Genomic DNA, 17268 nt, shown 5'->3' on the forward strand with positions numbered 1-17268 from the left:
CTCTCTGACAGGCTGCTACAAAACTGCAGTAGAGGTTATGTTTTTTCCCCCAAATTCTATTTTTTTTTTTCTAAACAGAGAAGTGTGCAAGCTGCTGAGAACTGTGCTCTGGTAAAAATGAAATATTTCCACTTTGTAAGTCCCTGCCCCGGATGGGAGATGACTCCGCAGCCCAGCAGGAGGAAGCTGCCCATTGCCGACAGCCCCCCACCCGCCGTTCAACTTGCCCATCGCTGACGTAAATATTGCTGCCTCTTAAATCCTACCTAGAGAACTGGAAAATGGTTTTATTTCTGTTTGATGGAGACTCCAGTTGCCTAGCAGTAGAGTGACAACCAAAGAATTGGGGAAGCAGAACTTGCATGTGCCTCACCGAGCCCTGAAGGCAACTTAACATGACTGAATTTTTACAAGACAATAAGAAGTACAGAAACCGAGAACTTCATATAGGAAAAAGAGTTAGTTAACCTTTATTTCATTTCTTCATAGTCCCAAACTCGACAGATGTAGAAAAATATCCTTGAGTCTAGTAGACAAATTTGCCAATGCTAAATAGCCCTTTACTCTGACCATTTGGGCCATTCTAGATACATTTGTACAAGCATTACTTCGTTATTTTTTTTTTTTTCAATGAAAGGTTTTGCTAAACTAGAAACAATAAACTACAGAGAAAAAACTTGATCTACCAAAGCATGCATATGAAGGTATCTCCAAAAACATTAAAAAAAAATAAAAATTAAGGAAGCAAAACAATCTTGACACACATTTGGAGGAGAAAACAATTTAGAACAATCTGAGGAAAAAATAATTAACTAAAGACAAGTTAAAGCAAGTTCTGTAAACTATCTGTGGATAAGTTAAAATATCTATGGCACAATTTTTCACAAAAAAAAAATTAAGGCGAAGACCAACATTTTATATAAAAATAGCTGAGCAGGCTTCTAAAGAAGGAAATAAGCATTTCTCATGATGACTCTGTTAATACAAGATTATAAATACCCTTATATATACAGGAAAAAAAAAATCAATACAAATGTATGGAATATTTCACTAGGCATCTATCTTTCAAATAAGCCAAGATCACATGTCCTGGACCATAGTGGAGGTACTTCAGTTTAAGATTTGTAGTAGTTTCTTTGCTACATACTGATGCAAATAATAAAAATGCAACATAAATATTGATTTTCACAGCGAAACTCAGTAATACACTCAGGTTACAAAGCTTAACAAATTGGCCCAGAAAGAAATGAGACAACTTTTAAGATCATCAATTATCTTATGTTTCGGAGGCTATGGAAAACATCCAAGGGATACAATAACATTTAAACTTTCAGAATTTTTTTTTTAAATCCAACTGATACCTTTAGTGAAACTAAAGCATAAATCATCATGGCAGATGATTCATTCTCTCTTCATAAATACAGCAGTTTGTTTATTTGCCAAGATCACTTAGAAATACCATTATTATGGGCATTTTAATAAATTTCCAAGCCTAAAAGTTATCAGTTTTGCATGGAGTTAAACTATAAACAATATTCGTATGGATGTGTTGGACTAAATTTCAAAACTATGTAATCGATATATGGTAAGACACAAAAATGTGAGCAAATAAAAGATATTTTAGAACTACATTAATATTTTAAGTGAAAATAGCCTTTTAGATGCTAATAATGATGATCAAGTTCAGTGTATCTGTGCACATTATAAATATGCATATGTGTATTCATATACACTCAGTAATTCTAGAAATAATCATAAAAATGATAAAATTTCCATTGGAGAGTACATTTTTTCCCACATTTCAGTGGATTTGCCAATGACTTTTTGAACTATATTTCATAAAAATTTGAAGATAAAGTAGAAGCTCTTGTCTTCCAAGGTGTAAAAATTTTTTAGTTTATTGTCATTTTTCTTGAATAAAAGCCCAGGATCTTCATTTCTGCTACTCAACCAAAATGTCTCCTGGGGTCTCATTCCCTCCCCAGCCCCAGGCTGAAGAGGCTTCAATATTCCGTTAACCTTCCCCTCTGGATTTCAGAGACAGATGGGATGGGGGAAGTTATAGGGACTCTCTTCAGTTGAAACTTTGCTCCCAAACATGGGCTACCGCTTAGGTTTTAACCTTAGCTTGCTACTGATCCATTTTAATTTAAAATTTGCTTACGAGCAAATCAAAATTGTTTCTACAAGGTCTTTATACATATTGTTATGCAAAAAAAGAGAAAGAAACAATAGCTGAAATAAAAATATGAGGACATATTTATGAAACTGTATGTCTCAAAATGTAAAATCCTATTCCTTTTCATTACATTGCTGAGACTCATTATTTGACTGTTCTCTCTGATAAATTAATCTATGATGTATTGAGAAATGTTACGACAATCGTTTAGTACCAGAATAAAGGATAATATCTATTCCTTACAGTAACCGTACCAAAAATAGCACAGGTATCTCATTTACAACATCATCCTTCAGCTTTAATAGAAATACGTACTACCATTAACATATGCTCGTCTTTCCTCCCTAATATCACATCTTTATTATTTCCTTGTCCATAGATTGTGTTTAAGACAAATACATAAAAATAGTACTAAAATTTAAACCAAACTGAATATCTCACACTCAACTAAAAAACAAGCACAAAATTTAAGGATGCATGTTGGAAATAATTTATTGCCCATAAAACGTTAAAAAAAAAAATGTTGAAGTTCACATTTTCGTGTGGTTTTAAAGGTGGTGTCTCGTTTCAGAGGTAGCGTGTGTAAAACGTAATACAGAATTTGAAAAGAATTATTTACTTAGTTCAGTAATACAGTAAGTGTTCCCCAGAACCAAAGCACTGACCTGAAACCATTTTCCTTACAGGAACATTCTTAAGAATCTCTTTTATGGAAGAGGAATTGCTCATTCGTTTAAAAACAACAACCACCACAAGCCCAAGTTTCTGCCCCACTTATGTCTGTTGTCTTCTGACCAAAATGTCAGCTGCTGCCTTTCAGAGACAAATAAATACTCTTTTAATACAGAATACTCTTTAAATACAGAATGAAACCCTATTCTGCCATGGAAAAAAACAATTTTGTAGTACCACTTATTCATTTTTTTGCTCATAATTTTTAAGTTTTCACATTTGGCCAGTGTGCTAAAATATTAATCGGGTAGAGAAATCAAACTCCATAAACCAGCTTGTGATTTTTTCTAATAACTAGCTGGAGTTTTCTCACTAACCGTCCTCTACCTTTGATCAGGCATCTCACAACTGAGCAACTTCCTCCGCCTTGTGATGATCTGGGGCAGGGAAGGCAGAATCTCGAAACGCAAGCTGAAGGTGAGGCAGCTGGCAGCCCTCTGACGCGAGGCAGGCTGGGGGCTCACCGCCTGGCCCGAAGGACCTGGGCAGCGGGACCAGAGGTAGTAAATCAAGCTTTTGGTTGTAACATTACAAGTTACAAATTCTTCATGTTTCAGATATTCTGTGCTATTCCATTTATGCATATTATTGTCTTTCCTTACGCTATCAGTATCCTGAGACCAACAGTCAACTACGACTACAGTATCCAGGGAAAAGTTAGTGCTGTGCGTTAGTTTCTTTTTCATGTTGCTACTACGGTAGTGCAATAGATCTCAAACCGGATAGCTGATTGATTTTAAGCAGTAATTTCCATTTCCACAATAAGGATGTTCATGATACCGTTGATTTCTCCTATCATTTCAACTATACAAACCACAACGGTAGATATAGCCGTCTCCATTTGGTGAATGGAATCGATAAGCTGCTTCCCAATTTAAGAAGATGAAGATACAACCGGTACATTCCTTTTTTCACTCAGAGGACTGCAAAGCCTACAATCTGCTTGTCATTTTCAGACTTTTTATTGCCTTAGCGAAAAAGAAATACTTGGAAAGATTAAAGTGCAGTGCTGCTTCAAGAACCAAGCACTCAAGAAAACTGACACTTGTATGCTGCATCTGTTCGTGTACTTTTAAATCTGCCAAAAAAATCACCTATTAGAATATTTACTATTACTCATTCCTGTTAGACCTATCGACTTGACAGAAGCATCATCTGCAGGGAAATGAAAAGAGGCATCGCTTCAGGAAACCGCTTTCTTAACTATAAGCAAGCTTGCTAGCATCAAAGACTTTCATTGCTCCCTAAGGAGAGCGAGCATCCTGCCGCTGCTTTACAGTGTCTGTTCTGAACTACCTTTTCCCACTTTGGTTTCTTCAGAAAGACACACTTCATCATTTGTGTTCTGACAGATACATCGGGAATAAACAATGCTGGGGAAGTCATCTTTCACAGACAAAGCAAATGAGAGCCTTCACAGAGACAATAAAAATACCAATACGTGGCACTTCTGCTGTAGCAGTTATTCATATTACAGGGCTAAATAAGCAAAAGAGGAAGGGGGGCTTATATCTGTCGTTGTAACGCAACACAATGTCAGCTTTATCTGGCACGGAAGGTCTATGCAAATGATGGGCTAGCACTTAATGTGGGCTTTTGTTATCATCCTACGAACAGAGGAAATAACCATAAACCAAACCCTAACATGCCATGGGCCCAGAGAGCCATCCCCATCGTTCCCCATCACTTGAACTTTCAGAATTTCATCTGGAAACGAGTGTCCCGGTGACTGTGTATCAGAATGCGATGCCTGTCATTATTGTCTCAGCACAATTACTAGGACGAAGTTGGGAAGGAATGTGCCCACTTCTCTCGTACTGTTCTAAGGTCCAGCTGAACGTGTTACCCAATGGGGGTGCAATCTGCAAACTCGATTAACACATTACGTTGTGTCAGGGACACCAGCAAACCAAAAGAAACCCCTAAATGACAAAGCACCGTGTGCGGTGCTAGTCTGAAGTGCCATACTTGGATAGGTATTTTCATAACTCTCAAGGATGGTTAAGTGTTGTGTTACAGGACCTCGTAAGCTGCTCTTCAGCCACTGTACAGCAGAACTATTGTTGCAATGATTTAAAATACCAGTAATGGTAACATAGCATTAAATTTTTGTTTTACATATGACAGAGAATAAACACCGATATTGAAAAAAAAATGGAGAACAGCTGTACAGTATTATCCTCTATAGCATTTTGTTATATAGGAACATAACTTACACTCCTTCTTCCCGAATATCCTGTAATATTGTCAAGTATTCCAGGGTATGAAAACATGAGTACTTGGCTATGTTTTGTCTTGTCACCCTACAGGAGAAAAGGGCCAAAGACCAACATGCCCACAGGGTCGAGGTGGGTGTTGACTGCAGCTACTTTCAGCTGCACATCCTAAAGAGGATTCCAGCTTCCGTGAGAAAAGGGACTTACGGAATTGCTTGAATCTGGTAGTATTTCATTCAAAATTAATTCCTTCTATTGGTTTTGCATATGAAATAAAAGCAAGACAGCAAAATACAAATCATCAACAAAATTTTTTCTTCTATAAAGGTGGATGACTTAACTGACCATGAAACCAAGAATTCTCATTAAGAGTATCTTGCTTTTTATCATGGGAATTTAAGTCAAAGCAGCAGGAAAAGAGGGTTCAAATAGTGTCGAATCACAGTACTATTTTTTTTTTCTATTTCAGCAAAGCTCAGAGAAAACAAGAGGTTTCATTGTCAGTGGCACAAATTTCCTATCTAGAGAGAACAGTAATAGAAAGCATTGTTAACCCAGTATAGAAAACCCTTTATAAAGGATTTTTTCAGAGAGCGCAGAATTACAGTTGAGCCCTGTCTTACATTTGAAGGACAGTACTGTGATCTTTGCTTACAAACCTGAATTAATTTTTGATTAGTGGTCACTTCAACAGGCATGTACAACACTGCTCCTCCTCTGAGGAAGGCTATAAGGACGTGTCTGCCAGCCGGGAGGTAACGTTTCAGCTCAGGCAGTGACAGGATGAGTGACCCACCACTTACCTCCTGGTTACACAGTGCCTTCCCTCTCTCCTGGGATTCTGCTCTGAGTTTAGTGCCTAAACTCAAACACAGGCCCAACAGCTTGCTTTTGTGGGGTTACTCTGTAGAGTAGATGGTAAGAGGTCTTTTGGGAACTAACTGAATTGTGTGGCAGCCAGAACTGTGAAAGTGCTTTGGGTTTTTTTTTGTTTTTAAGAACAGTTTTTAAAACTGCTACTATCCTTTATGCAGCTGGCGTTTAACAATGTTGTTAAAAGTTCCCCATGCCCAAGGACAACACAGAGACAGAAAAAAAACCTTAAACAACAGAGCTTGCTAACAATTAAAAAAAAAAGCTGTAGAAGTGATTAGGGAGAAACAGACCAGACTGAGAAAAACCTCAAATTGTGAGTTAATCCCAGTATTAAAGAGAAAAAACACCCCAAAAAAACGGTGTTATTTCCCCAACATTCGATTTTCTGAGCTACACCTTGGACCTCCCACTGAAATTAACAGGATTACTTACTGTACTGCATGAATAAGGATTCACCAGAGTAAATAATTATTTGGTATAAAATTGAAAGAACAGGCTTTTTAGCAGACTGTGAAGGTATGTTTCAAAAATGCTTGCTAAGGAATATTCAGATTCGAAGTTATAGAGCATCAACAATACGGGCATGCACATACGTGCCCTACTAAATTTATCTGAATGTGTCTGCACATCCATTTAATCAGATGAGTAAAGGGATTCAATGTGAACGACAGCCAGGAAAGAAGAAATTCATTTCAGCCACTGCCGCAATCAAGCTCACAGTTTAGAAATGACAACTCTAACATGGCAGTTGCCAAAACTTCATCAGACAGGGCGACTTCAAAACCAGGTCACGCTTAGAAGATCTGCAAAGCTCAATTCCAAACATTGGAATACCCCTCAGGACACAATGACGGCTGTGGATTTATGACAGTGTCTTGATAAAACAGAGTAAAGTTTGTGTAAAAATATATAACCAATACTTAAAACAATGAACAGAACTTTAGCGTTCAGACTTTGACAAATAAAAACTGTAACTACATTCATAAAACCCGAAATAGTAGTGTAAGCATCTAATCCCGTTGCTACTGTGAGAATATCAGAAAGTTGCGTTCTGCAGCTATCAGGTTTCTCATACCCATCTGATTTGTTACAACACTTAGGACTGCTTCTTCATGTTAATAATTTATTGTCAATAATTCAAATCTCTCAGCCTTTCAAAGTTTCTTCAGCTGTTTTGGTCAGAAAATGGAAGATTCAACAATCTGAAGTCACGTAATGAAAAACACTTTAGTTTAATTTCATATTTCAAAAGGGTTCAAGCAAAACTCATAAAAAGCCCGTTATTCTATTTGGATTCCCAATTTTCAGTCCACCTACCTGAGTAAAAATGGGGAAAAAAATAACAAACAGGACTGGTGAGCAAGCAACTCTGAAGAATTAGTTGTCTGTGTAACAGGACATTTGTTTTCCATTCTTGGATCCCTGCTCAAAAAGACATTGCTACAGAGCAAGAGTTATTCTGGAAAGTCAGAAGTTATCCTAATCAAAGCCAAACTGCTAAAAGTGAAACCTTTCCTCACACAGTTCTTTCATTTACCAAAAACAACATCTGAAATTTCTTGACGCTGCAAACTGTAGCCATGATGTACTACAGTCATCCTTCAGGAAGGTCTACTTCACCTTGGGCTTTCTTTTTTTTGGACTGAAGAACGCTGGATAGCAAAATGCCGTTCTCTTTAAACCTGTGTGTTACGCAGGGTTTCTTTTTTGTCAATTAAAAAAAAAAAATAAATCACAAACTGTCTGAGGCATTTTTCTCTGATAAAGAGGACAAGCTGAATGAGGTATCATCAGGCTCTGGGGATGCGTGATTGAAATCCATTTCTTCTAGTTCAGGAGGTAAGTCGGAGAGCAGTGCCTGTAAGTAAAAAAATATTACGATACAGTATTATGTATATGCTTTGTGTCAGCATTCAAGCGTCTTTTAAACATATAGTGAAAAAACTCTGTTGAGCTTTTCAGTCAGTGTTGGTATTGGATGGGTAAAAAAAAGGGGTCAGTATTGACAGATATTGAAAGGAAAAACATTGTCCAAGATGACATATCTTAAAGGCAAAAGGAAAAAAATAAAAGCAACAAAATCTCTTACTAAACAAAGCACAAAACATTACCCATACAAGACATGATCCAACCAAGCACTAAAAGAAGTGTTACATATTGAATACGACGCACCAAAACTGAAGCCCAGCTTTTTTTCCCTAGATCTCACACCTTAGATCTCACAACAGACAAATCCCAGTCCCTCAGCGTCCACTGGTGCACTGGTTTTCCCTTTGCAAAAGTCACACTTCTTTGTCTATGTCATTGCTTGTGCAGATTAGAAGATCTTTCTTTTTTTAAAGTTCAGCTTTTCTTTATGTATAAGATGCTAAGCACAATGCTGCCCTAATCACAATTTGAGCCTCTGGGCACTACGGAATAAAACCAAGGGAGTGACAGACCACAAAATGAGGAACACCTTCTATTATCAAAACCTACTTCAAGAATTACCTGCTGCTGTTCTTTATCATCTGATTTAATAGCAAGTATCAAACTCCGAGTAAACGTCTGTAGTTCGAAATACTTCTGTTTGTGATTCTCCAGCTCATTCTCAATGAATCGGACTTCTTCATTCTGTGGGCAGAAATTACATAAAGTTCTGGAAATAATAAACAGCACTGAACCTTTTTAATGGCACCTAAACATACTTGTGTTAAAATTAAATGCTTTTAGTGAAAATGAGTGGAAATGTGTTTATTATGCGTCCTGCCAAAACCAATATTAAGTACAGCCAAGAGTTCTATAGTTATAGAATTATAGCACAATGCAGACGTGGCACTTCAGAATTACTGACTATCATTAAAGCATTAATGACTTGGGTCAAAGTTTACATGAACCTTTTAAAGAAGCACTGCTTTTTATTTTATAAGGACGACCTCTAATTCCATTTTAAAATAAAGAAAAAGAAAGCCCAGGTCTCTTCCTAGAAGAAGTGATCTTGAAAAGGTCAGGTGAGAAGAGACAGCAACTACATTCCATTATTACAACAGGAGACTGGACACAAAGCCCAGGGAAAATAACTTGAAAATTCCTCAAAGCTACCACAAATTAAAACATAGCATCCTCTAGTGCAGCTGAGTTTGACGTGTATCATGAAGTGTCAGTTCACCAACCTCCTCAAGATCTCTCCGATTACAGAATAAATAGGAATGTATTTACAAAATGGAGAAACAGCAGTAGTGTGTATGCTGTGGCTAAAAGGGCCATTTTCCAACCTTTGCATAAATACGTGTGACTGTACTTGAAATCAATTAATATAAAAATAACAAACTTAATTAAAAATTCTGATTTGATAAGTACTTCAGTTTATTCCAAATATCTCTTCTCCTTCAAATTTACCAACTGATTGGTATGCAAGATCAAAATGCTAAATCTGTTGATCAGCATAGAGCTAAAATTAATTTTCTCTGGTTATTTACCTTTGGAAAGATCATGTCACCTAAATACACAGTTCACTTTTCAAGATCAAAGTCATTGTGCATTTCTACAAAAGGTGTCTGCATAGTAGCACCAAATGTGCATCGTCCGTAACATAATAATGAAAAAAATACACAGAAATGGTGTACAATGCAAAGCACAATACGGATAGAAAGTAAGCATTTATAAAGGTTCACAGATAATTCATGTTAAGTGTTGCACTTACTGAGGGCTATCAGAGGCAAGAAAAAACCCACCCTTGCTTATGCAACCATATGATTAATTAGGTCGGCGGTTTTGCATACAAGATGTTCCTTGATGGCTGGCTTTGGTGGCAGCAAATAATTACACAAGCAAATATCAGTAGTGAACTTATAAGCTGGTATTTTGTTTTAATGATGAAAATATATATATTTTTTAATAACATTGACCTACATGATGTTATTCATGCTTACATTTGCTAGACTGGCTGTGATTCAACTTTAGCTGATAAGAAAAAGTGAGACCACGTGATGAACTGGAAGGTTTTTAAAAATGGTTGTTCGTTTTGGTTTTTTCCCCCAGAAAATTCACGTTTCTTCAATCAAAACATTGCTCACCGTACCGTTCTGGGTTATAACAGCTCTGAGAATGAGAGAGATACCTGGGCTGCAAAAATCAGCTGAATGCATTTCTTTCAGGTAGAAACTTAGAAGTTGCCTATTTAGCAATGGATTTTGCCCAGCCAAAGGAGGCATTCAGATTTATGCAGAAAACACACAGGCACAAAGTCTAATCAACTAATGTCAAACAACAAACCAACAAACAAGGTTCTGTATGGCACGCTGTCACAACAAGCCTGTCACTGTGGTGACAGGTGACATTATGAAAAGGTCATTCCCTCTCCATATTCATTCTCCACTGCCCCTACCAGGAAAACGCTGCTTGAAGGAGTTATTGTTGTTCTGAAAAGATGATGTATTTATTACTTTGGCAATTATCATTAGTAGAACGTACCTGATTTCTAAGTAAAAAAAAAAAATAAATAAAAATCAGCTACGTAGATTAAAAACATGCTCAATACACAACACCGAACTGTGGCAAGTCCCAGGAGAGCAGTAGCACAGGCATAACCTTTACCATTTGGCAGAAGGCAGGGGCTGCCAGGTATCCCACTGCTTTTCCTCCCTCCCGCAAGTACTGCTTCCAGACATCTTCTGCACTACACTGCGAGAATGCCGCCTTCTCAGATCCCACCAGTTTATTAGAGGATTCCAGCTGTTGTGTCTCTTTCCAGAGCTGTCGCCACCACGCTGCATGTCAAAATGCGCCCTAACACTCCAAAGAACAATTCTCACACAAAAAGAAAGTTTTGGTTTAGAAGCTCAATCAATTGCTCTGTCTGGGACACATGGTGGGAGCAGCAGATGGCTACAACTACAGTAACAAACTGCTCTGTAGAAATGGGATTTTTCCTGCCTCCCTCTGGGCTGAAATACAGGTAATCTGGCTGTAAATGGGATGAGGAGACAGGAGTGAGGGGATGAGGTGCGGTACCATGACAAGAGCAGAGGAGTCCCAGGTTCCCCCATACCTTCGCTGAATTCTATCTGAACGTCCTGTGAAGGACTCTCCTGCCTAATATTTCATAATTACTCACCTTATAATCCAAAAGAGAACTCATTTGATCCACTTCAGAATTACTTATCATATCACTTTCTTCATCATCTATAATTTCTATTTTCTGAAAACAGAAGTAAATGGTTCATTCCAAGCACTCGAACGCACAGATCAGGCAAAGAAACAACAATCCATATCTCAAACTGCCACGAAAGGACGAAGGCAACAGGACCTTTTGCTGGCTCACAAGAAATTTTGAATTGTGGAGCCCCCATTAGATGGCAATCATGCACCTCAGCCAAAAGATGCAGGAAGAATCCAAACCGAGACTGGCTACTCGGAGCTGCTGCCATGGTGACAGGCTGTTTACAGAGGAGGAGCTATTTGTCACCACGCTTTTGGCACCAAGTTACATATTACAACTCATTACAGCCTGCACAAGCCTGCATTTTATTCTATAAACCTTTTGTTGAAGGCCTCCTGCAGGGCGGAGAAGGTTAGGAAAGTTTATTCCTCTGGAGCAAAACAGACATTACGGTAAGTGACAGGCAAGTCCTAACTGACCTACTTCTGGCCTAGAAAAAGTGAAGAGGTCTCCTTTGGCCTTCTTTGGCCACAGTGCAAGTCAAACGCCCTAAACAACAGAGGATGTTGATCCAAAGGACAGTTCCCAAATGCACCGACATGGACACTTTCACTTAATTCACAAAAATTCCTGGTAGCTTTTTATATTTGGTTTCTAAAGGTATGTAAAGTACAACATTAAAGGCCAATCGTAGCGCTGTTTAGAACGTAGAAATATCTAAGCTAGATCTCAACCAGACTGAATGAATTATGACAGATAGTGATAAGAATGGCATCTTCTACCAAGAACTCAGAAGGATGAGTGCCCAGATCAAACTATAGATTTCACTATTTTTTTTCAGAGGGAAGCAGTGGTAGTGTAAGAAAAGGTGTTTGGGTTCTTTCTTTTTTTTTTTTTTACTATTTTTCATTGTTTTGACAGTTCTATATAGTCTCATGAACTTTTACAACAAGTCAAAGCAATTTTACTACATCTTTTAGTATACCGTTTAACACCATGTAGGCAAGGGCCCACACGGACATAATACATTTTAATGGTTAGTTCTTGAAGTGTTATTTTAGAGGAGGTTTCTTCTCTGCGGCATGTGTGTGTCTCCTGTCTGCTTGCAGACCAGTCATCAGAAATTTCTTTCTATTTACCAAGGAGGAATCCTTAAAGAGAAGCTGACAGTCTCTCACTAATCTCTAACAGTCTCTCAGCAGTAGTACCCACCAAGCTCACAAATATGTGTTGAAGGCAGGGAGGATAAACCACATTTTCTGTGCTTCAGTGTCTGACAACCCAGCTGAAGTGCTAACGTTTCAAAAGGCTTAATGTCACAAAGATCTGCTGCTATATCATACCCCGAGTAAGACTGTGATTCAAATATTTTTGTTTTCAGACTCAGCTTGAGGGAAGAGTCTCTAAATAAGTGCCAAACATTCACACCATCTTTCTTATAATTATACATTTTAAGATAGTAGGGGAAAGAACAGATTAGAATTTCAAATAAGAACACCCTATCTCTTATGCAAGTTCAATGTATGTTAGTCCAATTTTAACTGCATACATTTTAAAAATTTTGTTACAGTGTTTTCAGAACACAGTATGAAAAAATTACTCCTCTTTTTTTCCCCCCTCTTATTATATCAAATTATATAATGCTGGAGTTCAGGTAGACTGGAGAACCGAGCATCTCAAACATCATCTCTGCAAACCTTTTACCTTTGTCATTTTACATTCTGCATCTCCATGGTAAATGCATCAGCCTGAAAATCAGAGTGATTATATCTAAGGTCACAGCAGGCCATTAAGGTAAACAGAAGGGGAAAAGGCAGCTGTTTCTATTCAGGCAACCACAGAAAATACAGCCATGGGATTTCAGTTTACGCATAAGATGATCGTGTATTAAGAAAAGAAAGAAAACATTCTCTCCTCTCTCTTTATATACAGGGAAGGAAATCTCCTGTTCACTTTCCCACTTCAGGTCGCGTGTGATTAATTCAAGACAAATGTTCTCGTCATGTTCCGAGCTCCTGTCGTTTAATCTCTGACTGCAGTAAGAGTGCAATTGGGAACTGGAACCATCACCTGTTCATTCTGGAGATAACTTTTAAGATAAAAATTACCCTACCACCTGGGGTCTTCTCTCCTCTTCCTCCTCTCCTTTCTTCTAATTTGAGAGAAGGCAGGCTAAACAAAGGGGATATATTGCATTATTTGCCATGACTCCTCCCTCTGTCTCTCCTTCCTTGTCTCACTGCAGTCAATTAAAAACAGCCAGAACAACTGTGTTTGACTCAATGGGAATGCCAGTGAGAAAACAAGAAACATCTAAATAACGCCCCGCCAAGGGTATGGGAATGAAGAGCACGTACCCACCCTGGTCTGATCTCACATATTCAAGGTTAGCTATAGAGAGGAAGCACCAGAGATACCTGACTTTCCTAAAGCTACAGAAAAACATTTTCAATTCTCTTTCTGGGTTTTTTTACGCTTACTGTTTTACTGTACTAGGTACTTACAGAGCACTACCCAAGCGTTGTGCTTTGCACTCCAGAAAAGAACACCAGATTGTTCTAATACAGAAAAATCAGTATAATTCAGTTTCTACTGAATCTGCATAGTTCTATGTTTCAGTACTTTTAGTACAGTTTCTTTTAGTGCTCAACCAGTAAGGATGGACTCTTAGCACACTTGACTGAAGTTTTCAACTCGTGAAAAACACTAGTGTTGGACAATAACCTCAATATTAGCAATTAAGGAGGTCACGTTAGTGGAAAAGGTATACATACCACATTATCAGTAGACACTGGATTCTGGTCATCATCTTTGTGACCGATTTCTTCATTTTGAAGAGCTTCATTTGCCTCTTCTGCAGAAATAAATTATTTTTTCAGATTTCATTCAAATTTTATGCTGAAGTTAATAGTCTTTACCACTAAGTATGTCATATCTGCTAGATACAAAAGCAAAGTCATCTTTTCAATGTCTGTTCATAAAAATACTGTATGCCTTATTAAAAAAGACATCATATCACAATTATTTCAGGGCAAAGTCACGGCAATCACTACTTGAAACAACAGGAAAACTATCAATTATTCTCTTGCAACATACCAAAACCTTCCTATTTTTAGGTTCAGGTTGGAATATTCAAAGGTGATGAAGAGTTTCACATCAGACATGCCCAAATTTTTTTTTTATTTATTAAAATAAATTAATATATGAAAAATCCTGCATGCCCTGAAATTACAGGGTACATATCAGAAACCCATCCTGTTCTTGCAGGCACTGACTAGTTTTGAACCAAAAACTAATTAAGTAGATTATTTCATTCTTATATGGCAAATGTTTATTCCTAGTGAATCTAAGCTGCTCTCTTATGCATAAGCAACTTGAAAACAGAGAAAATCCTGTCCTTAAATTTCAGCCACAACCATTAGATGGTTCTATCAGCCCTGACTATGGCCAACATGAAAAAACAAGAAAGATAAGCGTGTTCATCCCTACAATTAAGTACGTTTCTCAGATTTACTTTAATTCTCCACACTTAATATACTATCAAGAAGAAAATGGTTGATAGAAACAGCAAATCAGAAAATAAACCAAAACACAGAGGCAAGGCAGCTATGATAACTCAAATGATGTCATTAACAGCTACGCTATTAATTGGAAACACACTCCTTCCAAGTGCTAGTAAAATGACACGGTTCTGCAGAGGGCAGAGCTTGCATTAAAAGCATCAAACAGTCCAGCTATTGCACCTGACGAGGAAAGGAGGCCTGGTGAGCGAATGGGCAGCAGATGTCCGTGTGGGATACTGAAAGGGAGAGCAGATAGCGATGCAGGGGCGTATCACTTCCACACAAACACAGGCGTAACAGGATTTAACTGGAGATTACCAACAGTTGCAAAGAGAGGGTAATATTTAGGCCGGACCATACAGAGACACTGATTGTTTTAACTAACTTTTCTACCAGTAAAGTATCTCTAAACTGCACTAATTTTATTTGAAGTTGTCTCAAATAAATTTAATCTGCCACAGGCCACAGCTTCAGAGGAAAACTTCTGCTAAGCAGCAAAGGCAAATGGGTTCCAAATGAGAGAACGGTAAAGCAGGGAGCAGTACACAACCCCGTCATCGGAGCAATGAAGGTCACTGAAGAGGCACCTCGGGGACTCTGAAGCAGTCTAAGGCACCCGTCACTCCGTAAACCCTGACAGTCGCCACTTGGATTCAATAGCCAAACAAAGCAACTCCCTACAGCACTTGCAACTCTTTAAATATTCATCCTCAGCTAATATAAACTGGCACAGCTATAATGGCCTCCACAGAGCTGTGTTCATTTACACAAAGTATGGATTCAATTAACATACGTTTAAAAAAGGTAAGGCATTATGAGAACTTTAATGCTTAATTTTGCATCAGAGTACAGATTTTATTTTTTTGTAAATATTTACACACTACATTTTAAAAGCAAGTGCCATCAACACTTTCACTCTAATTAGGTGGCTAAAAACATCTTTTTCCTGTCTTTGAGAGTGGTTTTTTTTGTGGGTTTTTTTGTTTTGGGTTTTTTGGGGTTTGTTTGTTTGTTTGTTTTTAAATTAGGACTAGAAGTTATAGTTCCCAAACATTAAAATAATCACACATCTGTGACTGAATAGTACACATGATTATTGGTGGAAATATTTCCTAGGAAGTTCAAAATAAGCTGAGCTGCAGCAGTGAAACCTACTCCTTTGAACTGGACAAATTAATAGAAATAATTCTCATGGTAGAATAAAGGAATGGAAGTGGGATTCCTGGATGCTATGGAAATCCTATAGTTTTCTTGCACTTCCTTAAGCTTTGACCCTAATAATCTACTCATAGTCTTACAGCCTTATGGTGTTTATGAAAGCCTCGTTCAATAAACGTGGTGTTATTCCTCACTTTAAGCTACAGAGAATTCAGACTCTTCCCCGTCACCATTTTCTTTCAAGCAGATCTGACTAAATCAGTTCCTTCCATACCTCAGGCAAATCAAGGACTCTTAGATTCTGCATCTCACTTGGCTTTCAATCACTTGACCCACTTCTTCATCATTTTACTCTCTTTACTGTAGAATATGACAAAGCTATCACAAATTCATTCCCAGCAGTTCTCCATTTTTGTAGTTCTTTCCTTTAAATTGTTCAGACAAAATGACAAGATCAAGTCTGGCATATTAAGCTGCAATAGCATGCACTAGATCAGACTTTCTTTTAGTTTAGAGAGCAAAGGCTTTATTGATCTCTTCTAATCAGAAGCACTGGGAGCAATTAGTTGAGCTTGTGAAGCTAGTGACTGTGCGGAGCGGCATTTCACCTGCCCCAGGCCCAGAGCGCTAATGTACAAGAGGGAAAGGGAGAGATCGATTTAACGTGGTCATGCGGTTCCGAGAGGTGGAATAAAAGGGAATTAAGATTGAGACATTTATCACTCAAGATCATGCAATTTCCTGAGAACACACAGGCACCCTGTATGTGCAGTTCTAAGGCTGTGAGTAATCCCCTGCTACTGACTTTGATCTTTTCTGCTGGTTTGTATTTGCTTGTCAGAGAGCATATACGCACCACAGACAGCTTAATGGCAGACGCTCTGCTGTGCTCTGACATACTGTGAAGCTCTTTTAGTTCAAGACTAAGTCTGAACTAACACACCTTCTGAATGTATCTCATCAGCATGAGTTTAATATCAGGAAAACTGTAACTACACAGCTCTGGTCAGCTCAGAGCGGGCAGGCTCACATGCATCAGTGCTTGTTTAGATGAGAATTGTTGGTGTGATTCAGGCTAACAGGAACAGATATTCAAGCTGGCTGTGTAGAACCAGCTGGTTAACAGAGACCATTTTTTTAAACCTGGCTTCCCAGGGAAGTGAGACTTACACTGTCTGTCCATCTCTCAGTTGCACCAGCAAACTGTGAATTTGTCATTTAACTTTGGGTGAATCTGGCAGAAACAGAGGTCTTATGATAAAAGGCTTCTGCAAGCCTTGTGATAACAAAACCAAAAAAAAAATCATATCAAGAGAAGCAGAAGAAAGAGACCAAACAGTACCTTCAGTATGGCCAAGGTTGATAATTTGTGACTGTCAGACACCCTTTCAGACGTTTCTGAAT

The 17268-nt window shown here is 38.1% G+C and overlaps 1 protein-coding gene across 7 annotated transcripts in view; it reads right to left on the reverse strand.

The window, feature by feature from the left end:
- Window positions 1–445: 445 nt before the first annotated feature.
- Window positions 446–17268, reverse strand: part of HDX (highly divergent homeobox) — a 53279-nt gene continuing 36456 nt past the window's right edge. For 5 of the 7 annotated variants that reach the window (XM_063346003.1, XM_063345997.1, XM_063345999.1 and 2 more), the window contains 4 exons: window positions 13918–13997; window positions 11099–11182; window positions 8494–8616; window positions 446–7861 (listed from right to left, as the gene is read on the reverse strand). In XM_063346003.1, the coding sequence (XP_063202073.1) occupies window positions 7736–7861; window positions 8494–8616; window positions 11099–11182; window positions 13918–13997 (413 nt within the window). In that variant the 3' untranslated portion in view covers window positions 446–7735. Of the gene's footprint in view, window positions 7862–8493; window positions 8617–11095; window positions 11183–12847; window positions 12892–13917; window positions 13998–17268 lie in introns of those variants that run through there. The other 2 variants (XM_063346001.1, XM_063346004.1) reach the window with 2 other exon arrangements.

The sequence above is a fragment of the Chroicocephalus ridibundus genome, chromosome 9 (assembly GCF_963924245.1).
Source record: "Chroicocephalus ridibundus chromosome 9, bChrRid1.1, whole genome shotgun sequence".
Classification (NCBI taxonomy): domain Eukaryota; kingdom Metazoa; phylum Chordata; class Aves; order Charadriiformes; family Laridae; genus Chroicocephalus; species Chroicocephalus ridibundus.